This window comes from Oratosquilla oratoria, chromosome 28 (genome assembly GCF_046742065.1).
Source record: "Oratosquilla oratoria isolate Oo_2021 chromosome 28, ASM4674206v1, whole genome shotgun sequence".
NCBI lineage: Eukaryota > Metazoa > Arthropoda > Malacostraca > Stomatopoda > Squillidae > Oratosquilla > Oratosquilla oratoria.
Window position 1 is genome coordinate 46,461,271 of NC_134804.1, and position 15,134 is coordinate 46,476,404.

Here is a 15,134-nt window from a genome sequence, read left to right on the forward strand (position 1 = left end):
TACTCCCCCCAACACTCCCCCCGTCACTCCCGCCCACCCTCATGTCCCATCTAGAGAGTATAAGAGCAAGAGTGTCAGCCCTCTCCTTTTATTCTCTTTATCTTCTCTTCTTCTCTTTCTTTCATTCTTCTCCTCTCATTTCCGTTCTCCCCTTCCTTATCTCCCAGGGATTTAAAACAAAGTGATTGTCATTAACTGGCAACTGAGGTTGAAGAATTCTCTTTGTCAGCAAGTTAAAATGAGACGATACTTCTCGCCTTCCTCGAGAAATACATTGAAGTTAGATATTTCTTACTGGCTTTATGCTTAAGAACAAATTGAGGCGCAGGCGACACAGTCCACGCAGCACAGAGCAAAGGCAGACTTCCTGTTGATGAATTGAAGTACAATTTCAACTTTTCCCTCCCTTGGAATGCTGATGTAGTACATATATAAGCATTTCAATTGGGAGAGAAGTTCAAACTGTATTTCAATTCGGCAACAGGAAGTCTGTCTTTGCTCTGTGCTGAGTCACCTGTGTCGTCTGCATCTTAGTTTGCGCTCAGGCTAACACTAGTCTAGTGTATAATATCCACAGAGTTGGGTTTATCCCATCCCCTGTGCTAGGATCAAGGGTTACACCCATAATATTTCTGTTCCTATCGCATCCTTGTCATGTTCATTCCACCAAACCAAACCAAGTCTTTGTATCTTGCTCTCCCTTCAACTTCTTTGTCACTATATATTTTCTGTTGGAAGTGCTTTCATAAGCCTGCTTGTCCAGGTGTTCTTTCTGTGCTAGTCTCTCCGATGAAGTTGGTCTGAAGCAGGTGGTACAATACGAACGGGTTGGTGAACAGATGGCCGTGCAGGTGGTGAAAACGTATCATATCACCACCACTTCCAAACACCAACTCCAGTTGATCCTCCCCCTTCCACCCCAACACCAACACCAACAGCAGATCACTCAGACGTGTGTTTCGGCTCTCGCCGTCGTCATCCAGAAGAAAGAGATTCCCTCGGTGCCCCCGCCCTTGAGGTATTACCCCTGGGTCACCACCTAAGGTAATCTGGCCGTCCCATGTATACAAAATCCCTGTTTGTTTATCATTGTTTGCTTGACTTTCATTCATTACTATTTATCTGTCAATTTATCATTATTTACTATTTACCTGTTCGTTTATTATTTAACTATACCTATGCACTTATCTATTTATAATTATTATATATAATTTTTTTCGCATCCGACCTAGTTATGAACCAAAAGATCTCCTGTCGGCATGCTCCTCCTTTGTAATCCTTTGAAATTACACTTCACTGGTCAGTTGTTACCCTTGTCACCCCCAAAGACATCGGTTCTCTTACTTGACTCGACCCCCTAACCCCCCCAACTTGTCTGTTTGCTTGCCAGGTACCCCCAACCCCCCACCACCCCATCTGTTGTTTTGCTTGTACCTATTCCTTCAAGTTCTCGGTCTACCGTTTCATAGCCTACCCTCCACACCACACCCCACCTTCCTCGTCAGTTTGTTCGTCCTCCTTATTTTGTTTTTTAATCTTATTTTCCTTCGTCGTCTTCTTATTACTTGTTCACACTTTTGGAGTCTTGAGGAGGTGTTGATTTCACGTTGGCTGTGAAGCAAAACTGTCCTTGATGGTCTGAGGCTCGCAGCATCGTCATAGGCCCCTCTAAGTTGGCAGTTCATGGCGCTAAATAAGTTGAAAAAAAAACACCACCCGCGTAGTTCTTGCAAGTAGATGTCTCACTCCTGCATCTTGATTCGTCTATTTTGTTTAATCTTTGTTCATACCAAAGAAGTTTTTGCAGATGTAGGTCTTGTAGATGTCTGACTTACCACCTTGATTTAGCTATCTTATTTAGTCGTTGTTCATGCCAAGGAAGTTCTTGTAGATGTAGATCTTGTAGATGTCTGATATGCCACTTTGATTTAGCTATCTTATTCAGTCGTTGTTCATGTCAATGAAGTTCTTGAAGATGTAAATCTTACAGATTTAGATGTTACAGATATCTTGCCATTGATCTGGCCATTGTGTTCTGTCGTTGTTTAACCTTGGTGTTTATTTTCCGCTCTCCCACAAAATTCCAAGTACACTTCTCTGAAGTGCCTCGTCCTTTCTTTCCTTCTTTCTTTTCACTGTCCTGATTTCACAGGCCTGGGTGGGGATGAAATGGGTGGGAGTGGAATTATGCCTTTTGACTTAGGCTACCTCCCTTGTAAGGGGGGAAAAAGCCCTTAGTATAAAAAAAAAAGAAAAATTCACAGGGAACTTTGGGTACAGAAATGATAAACAGATAACGTCGACCAGACTCGAACACTTAAGAATCCTGTTCTGCCTATCATCAGATGAAGTTATTCAGTTTAAGGTAGTGGTTCTTAACATAAGGTACCTTTACCCCCCAATGGGTACGAGACCTTGAACCCGGGGGGGGGGGGGTGAGACATGATACCCAGTGCAATGGTACTGTACATTTACAATGAGGAAGCAAAGCAAGTTTTGTATCACTAATCCTTTTCATATGTTTGCATTGTGTTTGTATTGGATGGGGGCACGAGAAAGTTTTCTGAGACATCAAGGGGCACTGAAAAAGCTTAAGAACAATTGGTTTAAGAGATTCCTGTGTCCACAAAAATGTTAGGAGAGACATTTGGGTCAGACTGCCTCGGCTAAGTTCTTGGGTTAAAAGTTCTTGGGTTAAAAGTTCTTGGGTTAAAAGTTATGTGAAGGTTAAATAATTTGAGTCAACTTTTGATTAAATACTTATGGACTTGTTCATTTATCTATTCATTTAGTTGTTTATTCATTTATTTACTTATAATTTTACTTATTTAATCCATTTATGTATTTATTTGCATGTTGAGTTACCATTGTTTTCTCATTAATCTTTATCTATTCATTCATATATATGTTCATTTATGTATTTTTTATTCATCTATTTTATCATAATATTTCACTCATTCATTCATTTATTCAATTATCTACTTCTGTAAACACGGGAGGCCTTTATCCAGCCGAGGAAACTTTCAGTATTACAAACGGAATAAGTAACATCAGAACCGAGAAAGACCTTCACACTGAAGAAGAAACGACGGCCTACGACAAACCTACGAGACACGAAAACCTCAATAGGTAGAGGCTCTTCGCCAACCAGGTACAGTAGTCAGTCAATATAGGAAGGAAATTTCTTGTCGGGGGCAGTCGCATGCGGCACATACCAAAGCTTTAAGATTCACAGTCAGATGTATACCTGATAAGCTGTAGTATCTGGTAATGGATTGTTTTCGTTGTGTGTTCACGTAATTTTGTGTTTATTTGTTTGTTTACCATTCACACTCAGACATACACACACACAAACACATACACACACATGGATGCACATACCCACACACGAACGTACATAGATTTGCATGTGTATACTCATACACATACATACAAGCACACATATAAATTTCTTTCTCTCCCTCCCTCTCTTTTTCTCTCCCTCCCTCTCTCTCTCTCTCTCTCTCTCTTTATCTCCCTCCCTCCCTCTCTCTCTTTTCTCTCCCTCTCGCTCTCTTTATCTCCCTCCTTCTCTCTCTCTCTCTCTCTCTCACACACACACACACACACACACACACACACACACACACACACACACACACACACACACACAAACACACACATACTGTACATACACATACATGCACGTACACTCACATGCATACATGCAACCACACTCACATATAAACATTCTCTTTCTCTCTCTCTCTCTCTCCCTCTCTTTCACATGCATGCACGCACGCACGCACGCACTTGCAAGATAACAAGAGAGTTTGTAAAGGAAGCCAAGGTTAAGAACGAGAATAGAATTGGACAAGGGAAGCAAGTTCGTTCGTTTGTTTATTTTGGGCGTTTTTAACCAGAAACTGAGGAAAGGGTATTGGAAAAGGAGAAGAGAGTATTAGTATTTCGTCGGCGAAAACTATCACTGCTACATTTTGGCAAAGTAGTTAGTTTTTGGCCTTAGAAACAACATTGCACCAAAGCGGTGAGTCAAAAGCTGGACAGGAGCGGATTTGAGGAAGGGGGTCCAAAGCCAACAGTAATCAGATTTTTTTTTTTTTTAATGAATGAATGAATGAATGAATGAATGAATGAATGAATGAATGAATGAAGATCATTCTCCAACCATTAAACAATTCCATGTGACTCTGGTCCGTAGGGATATCACTAAAAGTCCTAAAATGTTGACTCGATTAAAAATTATGCAACCGACACCACGTGTTGGGCAGAGAGAAGAAACTTAAACTGTGCAAGCGACAAAGAAAGGCAATTAAAACAGGAATATCTAAATGTGGATGGCTAACCATATAAGAAATCCAAGATGATATATTAGTAAATGAAGCCAATATTCTTTAATGAGTGTTAGTGCATCGAGGTAAACACAGGGAACCGTTGGAGTTTTATTACTGACGTTTTGTCTTCAGCAAAAGCTCAGAGAGTTGCCAAACACATATTATCTACATATATACAGTTGCCATATCAATTTAAATAAATTTCAGTATGTACGCTGAAGAAGTCCTAGTGAGGTCGAAACTTCAGTAATAAATCTCCAACAGTTCTCTGAGTTTACCTCACCACCCTACCGCTCATCTTTCTAACATACATCAACATTCTGTAATGAATTGAGACCCAGTTGTGATCGTTGATCTACACGTAGAAAACGGTAGAAGCACATAATGGGAAGAAATATTGTGTTGATTTTGGATAATTAGCGTAGAGCAGTGTAGAATGAGGTGATTTGTATTTTTTGTGTGGTGAGTGTATTTTCTAGGACAGTTTGGATTCTGTGGCCAAGCCTATTCTATGCTGGTATAGTCTAGAGCAGCGTTTCTCAGCCAGGGTTCCCCCGGAACCCTAAGGTTCCGCAAAAGGTCCCTAAGGGTTCCGCGAGAACAAGTGAGATAAGCTAATGCACTTTTCATTTTTTATTTAATTTCATACACGTAATATAATTAAACACGCACGACATATTCTTGGTTATTGTAATAATGTAATATAGACATCATCCTATGTAACCTATTATTACGATGAAAAATATGGTATATACAATATATATATATATATATATATATATATATATATATATATATATATATATATATATATATTTTTTTTTTTTTTTTTTTTTGGTTTTTTTTTTTGCGCAGGGGTTCCTAAAGACATGCAATTTATTCTAAAGGTCACACAAAAGTAAAATAGTTGAGAAACGCTGGTCTAAAGCCTTGTTGACACGGGTGCCAGTTTAGTATCCGCTAGTGCGACTTGTAAACTACCCTTCTACTAACCCAACATCAACGGAAAGTTAGTAAACTCGCCTTCAAACTATCCTAGTGTCAACACTTGCAGCTAGCACTAGCAGCTACTAAACTAGCTCCGTGTCAATGAGGCTTTAGAGTTTGTGTCCTGAACGCAACCGTGTTACTATAGTGTGGTTCGTACGTCTCTTGAGAGGAATTTTTCTGAGGAGTTGATGTCGGGGGATCAGAGGATTAGTGACGTGTTTATTTTAGTCTGTCTTGAAGAGCTTGTTTAGTGATCTGGATGTGAAAATGTTTTTGTGTGGATGTGTTTATATTGTAGGTGGTAGTGTTGTATATGTTTGAGTTGTAAGGTTTATTTTTATTATTTAACATTCAGTTGGTTGTGCTTGTATGATGTGATGAGATGGATGAGTTTGGTGGCTGTAAAAGAGCTGTGTACCACTGATTTTCAGATTACATTCTACGGGGAGGAATTTGGTTTCTGTATACAGGTGGTCTATTAAGGTGGTTATTTGTTGTTTTCGGAGCTTTATCTTATTTAGTTTGTAAAGTGTCCATTTTTTTCTGATTAATGGGAATCATGCTCTGGAAGTGTTGTCGAATGTGGTTCTCATGGATTGTTTGTAAACAGTAATTAGTTCCTGTCTGTTGTCCAAAGCCAGGGCTTGCGACTGATTTCAACAAGTTTACTGTTTTCTTGGCTTTGTCAGATCTTTGACGTCCGGGGTGAAGGTTATATAAGTATCAGAAGTACGGCCCAGAATTTTTAGATTCTTTTGCAATGAAGGAGTTTAGCCGCTTGATGTCGCTTTTTTTTATGATTGTTTGGAGTGAACAGTATCACTGATATTTTCCGAGATGAGTATTCCAATCTATAATTTCTGATCTATTGTTCTAGTATGGATGTTGTCAGCAACTCAAGGGTAAACAAATATGTACCAAGGGTTAATGAAATGGGTGGGAAACTAGTTAAAGAACCGTCTTAATGAATAATAAAATGTGAGGCAGGTAAAAAAACATGGCATGTAATAAATGTATGCCGAGGGTCATCGAAAAGAGAAATAGGTTAAAGAAATGTCTTAATAAATTAATAGATTTTAAACAGCTAAAAAACGCGGCATGGAAGAAATTAAATAAGAGAGAAAAAGATCAAATTATGGAAGAGTTCAAACAAGCCTGACATAATTAGACAAGAATCCGCAAAGAGGATAAGGAGAGTTTTGAAGAGGATATTATTGGTCAATACAAAGGCGAGCCTAAACTGTTCCACAAGTCTGTCAATGGTAAAACAAGATACAGAGAAGGAATATCTAAAGGTGGCCACACACTAGGCAGTTTTCCCTAGCATGCTACTTGCTTTTACTGATAAAAACGACTTCGGTTACGATCTTCTGTTGTTGTTGTTTTTTTCAAAATGTCAAATCACTCTTGCGTCTTACATTGAGGAGCTGAATGACAAACTAAGAGAAGTTAAACCTAGAATACGAATGTTAGACACAAAATTGTTGAGATGTTCTTACGGATGTCTACAATATTGTAACCAAAGTCGTTTTTAATCAAATGAAGTAACAAAAGCAAAGTAGCATGCTAGCCTAGACTGCCACCACCTTAACCCATTCAACTCCGATGACAAGATGTCTTGTCATTTGGTCAAATAAAACAAAAAATCATAATAAAACAACAAAATTTTTCTGGTGCTGTTTGATCATCAAACATTTTGTTGTTTTATTATGATTTTTTGTTTTATTTGACCAAATGACAAGACATCTTGTCATCGGAGTTGAATGGGTTAAGGTGACATTGAATAGGACATTTTATAAAGATGTACCAATACAGACCGAAATAACAGTGCCACAAGACTTGAAAAGAGTTAACAAAATACCAAATCACAAAGAAGGAAACAAAGAGAAACTAGTGAACCACAAGGCAGTGTCCCTGTCCAACATGACAGCTAGATTATGTGAGAGAATTATAAAAGATAAATGAATCAAATATCTTCAAGAGACAAACATTTTGGCAAACAACCAATTTGGATTTAGAAGTGAAGGATCATGCCTATCAGACCTGTCAATATTTTATTCAAGAGCACTAATGCTGCAAAAGATAGGGCTGGATGGACTGTGCATATCTAGATCTAAAGAAAGCATTTGACAAGGTACATCACGATCACATCTTGTGGAAATGGGAGCACACAGAAAGACTTCGAGCTACGCTCTTTGACTGGATAAAAGTTTTTCTGAAAAACCAGTAGATGACAATGGTATTGAATGATGAGATTCCAGGATGTCTCAGTTCTGGCACCTGTAAAGTTTAGAGACCTTATCTATATCCGTACAAACCAGAGTCACTCAGCATTCTTTCTTGATAGAAGACTAAGATCCACTTGAAAAGGAATACTCAGTTTAACATTTACTCTCCCTTCGTTCTGCTGCCTTAAATCTCTTCTTTACCACCTCTGTAACTCCACCTCTTCGATGCTATGTCGTCCCCAGGGGTAGAGGCGTTTGTTATTGTTGACAAAATACCTCGAAAGATGTGGTTGTTTGCTTTCCACGGGATCGCTCAGGCGACAGCGAGACCCCGAGGCAAGACGATGCTCTACATGAAGTCCTTTGAACAGTCGCACTAAGGGGATTATCACACTGGGTTATTTTTTCCTCCGACATCCTACCTCTAACCTCCATTTCAACAACTAGAATATGACTTCGTTTACAGAAATCTAGACCTCTCTAAAAACACTTCAACAGAATGTCTAACATTCGTATAGATTTACAATCACTTAGTTCACCATTCAGCTTTCGGATATATGACGGAAAGATAATATATTTGGGGATTTGAAAAATAGAATATTGTAACCAAAGTCGTTTTCATTCATTTGAACTCTCAACGGTCAGCCCTGGTGAAGCCCGTGAAACAGGAGACTGTATCTCACGGGATATTCCCTTCATCCATTGGCTACCCAGACAAGGTTATTCTATACTAAACAGTTGTTTATGTCAGCCGGAATAATGTCTCTCCATGTGTCGTATTCGTCCAAAAGGATGATGGAATGTCAATCAAAAATACTTAATCGAAATGATCTTCTTAAATTCCCTTGACTGCTTACAGGTTTCTGAACTGATTAAATCATCCCGTGTTAATCAGAACATTACTTTGAATGCGACAAACCTGTCCCAGTGGACAGGCGAGAGATAAAACTCTGTGACAATTATTATTACTTTTTTCTATGCGATCATCTTCATCTTAGAGGAGCCTCCTATGCTGCATTGTGGCTTTTGGAAGATTGGGAACTATCTCGATTAAACAATTAAATCCCAGTGACCACTTTAACTATTTTGATCTGGATAGTGCCACGTGATTTTCATTTAACTGTAAATTACAACACACATTGAACGATCCCCATTTGTTACCTATCGGCTAGATTCGAGTCCTTAGCCCGACAGCGTATCAGTCTCCGAATATGTTTCCATCGAGCTCTTGTTAATTTCGATTGGGTTTGCAAGGAATTAAAATGGAAAAAGTTAATGTGGTTGATAAGATGAGAATTAACTGTAAATAGAGTTACATAGACATATTGCGTAAAGGTGAGACAGTTGATTAGAAAATGTGGCAGGGTTATTCAGGTTGACGTAAAAACACTGTTCTTTAACGTTCCAACTACAAGCTTTTTTCATGCTTGTAATCGAAACATTAGCCTGTAGTGGTTCTCAATCTGTGGGTCATGAACCCCTAGTAGACCACATTTTTCCTTGTTGGACCACACACACTCAGTCCTGAAATTATCTATAGGAGACTAAGAAATAGCAATACATAACTATAGGTCATGTGAGAACCCTTGCGTTAAGAGTTCCCCACGCAGGACGATCACAAACTGAAAATTAATGACAGTTACTGGATGCTTTATCATTACATCCAACGTTGAAATGGTCTCTAGATGACTATGTAACAGCAACACATAAATATAGGGTATGTGAGAATTTCCCTTTCGCCTTTTCTATGCGGGCATATGCAAGTACAAACACTCATACAGCTTATTCAATTACATGACAATCTTGTGCTCACATTCTTGTGTGCACAGAAATCTTTTAAGTCATATATTTATCAACATTATATCGATATAAGTAACTAATTCAAATTTATCATGAATGCACTTACTTGTATATATGTTTTCATGAACGTATTCAAATGCAGAGTACATTCTCGTAACTACCTAAACAGATCTTTTCGACTTACTGGCAATAGTTCAAATTAATAAGCAGATAAGTGAGTAAGTATATTTTAAAACATCTAGCATGAAACCATATTTACACATTAATAATGATAATAATAAAACAGATTTTGTCTGAAGGGTTCTGAGCTAAGAAGGACGATGATCTTCGTAGAACTTTACACCCATGCCAGCGAAGACACATGGTTTGCATCATATCAAATCCCTCAGGAAAAAACAGTTCTATACATATGAAAATGAACCGAATAATGAAGACTGTACTTGCAGTCACCCGAGCGTGAATGAGGCAATATATCCAAATCTAATTATAAAATAGGTCTCCGATCTTTGCCCCTGCCATACACCCGTTCCGAACAGACCACCTTCCCCCCACTCACTCCTCTCTCTTCCCGGAAGAGGTGCTGTTGGACTTTACCACAATATAGTAAGTAATTTTATTTGGCATTGAATCAATATACATGAAGTGCAGATAAAGAAAAGTATGAATAGTTCGAAAGAGCAATTACAAATGCCATAACACAAAACCCTGGGCATAACACCCCCACCCTCCATAGGTGGTATAAAGGAATGGTGGGTCTTTCCATAAAGGTCTGGACCATTCTATGGCTAAGGTTCGGTCGAAAGAAATAGCTGTGTAAAATAGATAAATAAATAAATGAAATAGAATAAACAAAATAAATAATAATGATAACAGAAATGGTTAATCAAGAAAGATGATGATAGAAGTTAAAATAGCAACAATAATAATAATTATAATAACAGTAGTAATAATAGTAATAATAATAATATCAATAATAATAATAATAATAATATCAATAATAATAATAATAAAAATAACAACAACAATAATAAAGATAAAAATTCTAGGACCTCCTGAACGTATTACCACTTATCGCCTGTTTCCTTCCTTGGTCTCCTCTGCACCTACCTCTATGCGTCGCTCTAACGTGTTCCCTTCTTCCTTTTCCTTCTGCTTATGCCTTGAGTCTTCTTCCGGTTGCTTTTCTTCTTGAGAGCGTCCAGAGTCCTTTACTGGAGTTGGCCTCTTTCTTCTTTCACCCTTGGCCTCCCGACTGTCCATCCCTGCTTCTCCAGGATCTGATCCCATGGGTGCTTTGGCATGGTCGTCTTCGGGCGAGACACCCCTCGCCTCCGACTTCTTGATCCAGGATCCTCTATCCGTTTCGTCAGCGCTTGTCGTGGTCATTTGCTCTTGAAGAAAGGTCTCCCCTAAGCACAATTCTTCTTCCCTAGGGGGTGCCTCCCTTCTCTTTCTTTTCTTTTTCTTTTTCTTCCAGGGTAGTTTGTCGTCAGGAAACCCGGGAGGTCTTTCCTTCGATGGCATCATAAACAAGGCACTTAGGATACTTCGAGTGCGACTACTCGAAGTCTCCTTGTTTTGTTCTGATGATGGCGAAGTTTGTTCCTTGTGCACAGAAGGAAGTCCAGTTGGAGTCTCTTTCTTCTCAACGTTTGCTTGTTCCTTCTCTTTTGTTTCACTTTCACCAGCAGGTAATTTTTTGTTATTCTGTAACATTTGTCCATCTTCAACCTTTGTCCCACATCCACTCAGCTCTTCTTTTGTGAGATGCGGGGTCTGATTCGAGAGATCCACGTGCTCCGGGGTCCTTTCTAGCAATAACTCCTGTTTCTTTTCTCCAAGGAGACTATCGTCTTGCAAAATGCATTGCTTCTCTTGTGCTGCCTTTTCCGGGAGCTCTTCTGTAGGTTCCTTCCCGGATGTGTCGATCACCTGGGACTCATGTTCTCCTACTGGACCTGACGGTGCACTTCCGTCCAGTTCATTCGGCTTCACCTGGGATGGTAATTCGGAAACCTTTTCCTCTGTGAATGACTCCCCTGTGGCCTGAGGAGACTCGGGAACAGCAGGTGCTCGGTATTCTCCAACCTTCTGTATCATCACATCGACTGCGCGGCGAATCTTTGATGTGAAGGAGTCATAGGAGGGTTTACTGGTCTCCGATTCGTCCTCGAGTAAGGGGTCTACCGAACTCGAGCATTCCTCTACATCATTTTTAGGCTCTGTTGCTATCGGCTCTTTAACCTCTCCCACTGACTCGCTTGATATTAGTCCATCTTGGGAGTTGTTTGATGTTTTTACTATCATTGGTTCCATTGAAGAATCTTTTGTTAGATCTCCTGGTGTTGAATTTTTGTCTGCTTCAGTTTGGGGTTCTGTCGGCAGTAGACCTCTGGATGTTAGATCTTCTGGCACTAGTTCCTTGCTTTTATCCTCAGTATGTTCTCTCAAATCGGCTATCTTGCTTGCAGCTTTGAGGTCGTTAGACGAATTTGGTCCTTCAGTGATCACAGGTTCCTTGTTTGCATCTTCTATTGGTTTACTTGGATATTCATTTTGCTTTGCCGTCATGTTTGTTCCCAAGGAATCTTGAGTTGGTTCTATCGGTTTCAACTCCTTCGGGGAATCTTCAGCAAACTCATCATTTTTGGAATCCTTTTTTATGCTTTTTGTAGGTTCCAGCGATGTAAGCTCTGTCGCTTTTTCTGCTACCGAGCTTGCCACTACACTATTTTTACTGGTATCTTTCGACCTCTCACCTGATAATGGATCTTCACTTACATGTTCAGTAGGCTTTTCCAGTGCCAGATCATTTTTTGTATCGTGTGCTGCTTCTGGTAAATTTTTGTTTTTCGTCGGGCTTTCTGTTGGATCTGTCGGCACTTGATCACAGGTGTCCTTCGGTGTTTCCAATTGCGTTGTTTTGTCTGCGGGTACTGGTGGCTCTTTCAGTTGCAACACATCGCCAGAATGACAGCTGGACTTTTCCAAGTGTTTGTCCTCCTCCATGATTTGTGGTCCCTCGTTCTCTGTGAAGTCAGAAGCGATATCAGGAGCGTCTTGCATCTGCTGACTAGCATCAGACTTTTTCTTCTTCTTCTTCTTCTTTTTCTTCTTCGTTTTAGCCTGTGGTTTGGCTTCATGCTCGGAAGTGGCTTCTTGAATCCTGGCTTCTGAACAAGTATTCGAGCTTTCTTTCTGTGGTTGAGGTTCAGTAGTGATAACTGTTTTCAGGGGAATTTCATCCGTAGTACCCATCGAACTGGTCGACGATGCTTGCTTCTCTGGAATAGTTGCACTTTTTTCTCTGGTCAGTTCTGTAAGAGATCCTACTCTTTCACTTGATGAACTTTCTGGAATTCCTTTAGCTGCATCTGTTTTGGAACCCTTCTTTTCTTCATGTACCGCAACTTCTAAGGATTTTTTGGGCGCATCTGGCACAACTAATTCTGAACTATCTTGTTTAACGACTCTAGAACTTTGGGGAATGTCTTTTATTTCACATCCAGAAACAACCGATGAAACTTCCTTCACTGTTATTTTTGGAGTATCCGTAGGACTTTCCCTCTCTGTAGTTTCTATATGACTAATTGAACTAGCTTCATCTGTGTTTTCAGATGAATTCCCTGAAACTCCTCTGAGCGTAATCACGAAGGTTGCCTCAACATCTTCCTCGATTCCAGCAGCGGTTTCTTTCGACTGCTTTCGAGGGCGTGGGCATGTGACAAATACGTTCTCCACCTCATCCTCAGTATCTACATTCTGTTGCTGAACATTTGTCTTTTTATCAGCGGCAGGTTGTGAGGATTTAATGACTGGCGGAGATGGAGCTCTTCTTTTCTCATGTTTCACCTTGAGGTCTTTGTCTTCTTGCAATGCGTTTTTGTGTCCAGCCGTTTTCAAATCTTGGTGAGAATGGTCGTTTTGTTCCTTTCGGGGGAGAACTGCTAATGGACCAGCCACAGTTTCAGTTCTCCCACCCGGACTTTGCAAGTTCGGTTTTTTGCACATACTGGGTGTCGTTCTTTCGATATTTTTCGCCTTTGGTTTGGTCGATTCGTGAGTAGTGTCGGCCTCTCCTGATTCCTGGAGAGCAGGTCGCTCGGAGTAGGTCGTTCGCGTCGCGTCGCCCGAGCGGAAAGTTTGTCCGCCGTTGCTTCCTGTCTGCAGAGGCTGCGCGTGGTCAGTGTATCTTGGGAAATCCACCATCGCCGTGTCTGGACTGCTGCAGCCGCTGAGGGACTGCGTCTCGCCATATCGGCCACGTTTGGACTTCCGCTGGACCAGTGTAAAGCCATCTTCATCCACTATGGGTTGCTGTTGATGGTCATTTCGGTTGTTTTTGGCCCAAGCGTTTGTGTCTGAAGAAGGCAGACTCTTTGGCCGATGGCGCCAGGATTCAAACGCCATTGGACTTATGCTCCCGCTGTGCCTCGATGTCTCGTCCATAGAGGAGTCGGGAGACTGGACACGCTGGCCACCTCTCCCATTCCAAATCCGTGATGGCTGAGAGCAGTCACTCGAGCAGCTGCTACTATCTCTTCGCCCATTACTCCTCCGTTTCCAGCCTTGCACATCCTTATCCATACCTCTACCCCTACCCCTACCTCGATATCGTCCTCGCCCTCTGTCTGAAGAATATTCCTCACTAGAGTACGGCCATGACTGTGCCCCATTTGAGGTCGAGGGCGAGTGGGGCGGACAGGAGGCTGCGCTGGAAGACGGTGATGCGGGCATACAGTTTCTGTCCAAGGAGGTCGTGGGTGATCTCGGCGTGGGAGTGATGGATGCAGATGCGTGATGTCCCGGTACCGGTGACGTTGTTTGCCCTCTAATTGAATTCGTTGGGTTGACCACATCCTTCCAGCTTTCTGACGTAGAGTCTGAAGCTGGGGAACACGTGCTCTCCTGTGGGCTGCTGTGTCCTGGGGAATAAGGACGACCACGTGGCACGGCTTGAGGGGGAGAGGTTGTCCTGGAGTTCGACAGAGGAACACTGGAACTCGAAGACGGACTTCCCCATGCCTGCGCCTCATGTTGGTTATGACTTGTGTTAATTGGTACCCAGGCACTTTGTTGTTGTTGTTGCTGTTGTTGTGGTGGTGGTTGTTGCTGCTGCTGTTGTCGTTGTTTCTGCTGCTGCTGTTGTTGTTGTTTTTGCTGCTGCTGCTGTTGTTGTTGTTGTTGCTGTTGCTGTTGTTGTTTGTTCTGCTGTCGATGTTCTTGCTGTTGTTGTCCGGGCGCGGCACCACCCCGCACTGTGTCAATTATCACTCGAGTCGCATCACTGAATAATTTCATCCACTCCTTCATGACGACGCTCGGAGGGAGGCGAAGGGAGAATACAAGGAGAAGGGGGCGGACTTAGATTTGAAAGGAAGAAAAGTAGAAGAAAGAAAAAAAGGGGGAAAGAAATTTGAATAAAAGGAGGGGTCCATGCAAAATACACAACACGGCTACTATGGCGCACAGAACTCCAACACCACACCCCTCCGCCCCAGGAAGCTCAGGTAGACTGACCGAGTTCTTCATGTCTCTACCACAATAGCAGAAAAAGCACGCGAGCGGGCGTGTAGCCAAAACGTTCAGTTCCCTGTTCTCCTCGTGCCCCACTACCAGCCTGTGTCTTTGTGACCCAGTGGCTGGCCCGATTCCACTATATATTACGTGCACAATACCAAGCACAGCATGTAGGATCTACGGCCATTTCGATGGTCTGATGATCTGATGATCATCCCCCGCGAGGAACGTCAACTCAGGCGTTGTGTCATAGTCGAAGAGG

At 41.4% G+C, this 15,134-nt stretch overlaps 1 protein-coding gene across 7 annotated transcripts in view; it reads right to left on the bottom strand.

Moving 5' to 3' along the window:
• Positions 1-14,872, bottom strand: part of Fhos (Formin homology 2 domain containing) — a 202,318-nt gene extending 187,446 nt beyond the window's left edge. For 5 of the 7 annotated variants that reach the window (XR_012967713.1, XM_076211412.1, XM_076211411.1 and 2 more), the window contains exon 1: positions 10,460-14,871. Coding sequence is in view for 6 of the 7 variants with exons in the window: in XM_076211412.1 (XP_076067527.1) it covers positions 10,460-14,665 (4,206 nt within the window). In the remaining variant the exon portion in view is untranslated. Of the gene's footprint in view, positions 1-10,459 lie in introns of all 7 variants that reach the window. The other 2 variants (XM_076211410.1, XM_076211414.1) reach the window with 1 other exon arrangement.
• Positions 14,873-15,134: the final 262 nt, after the last annotated feature.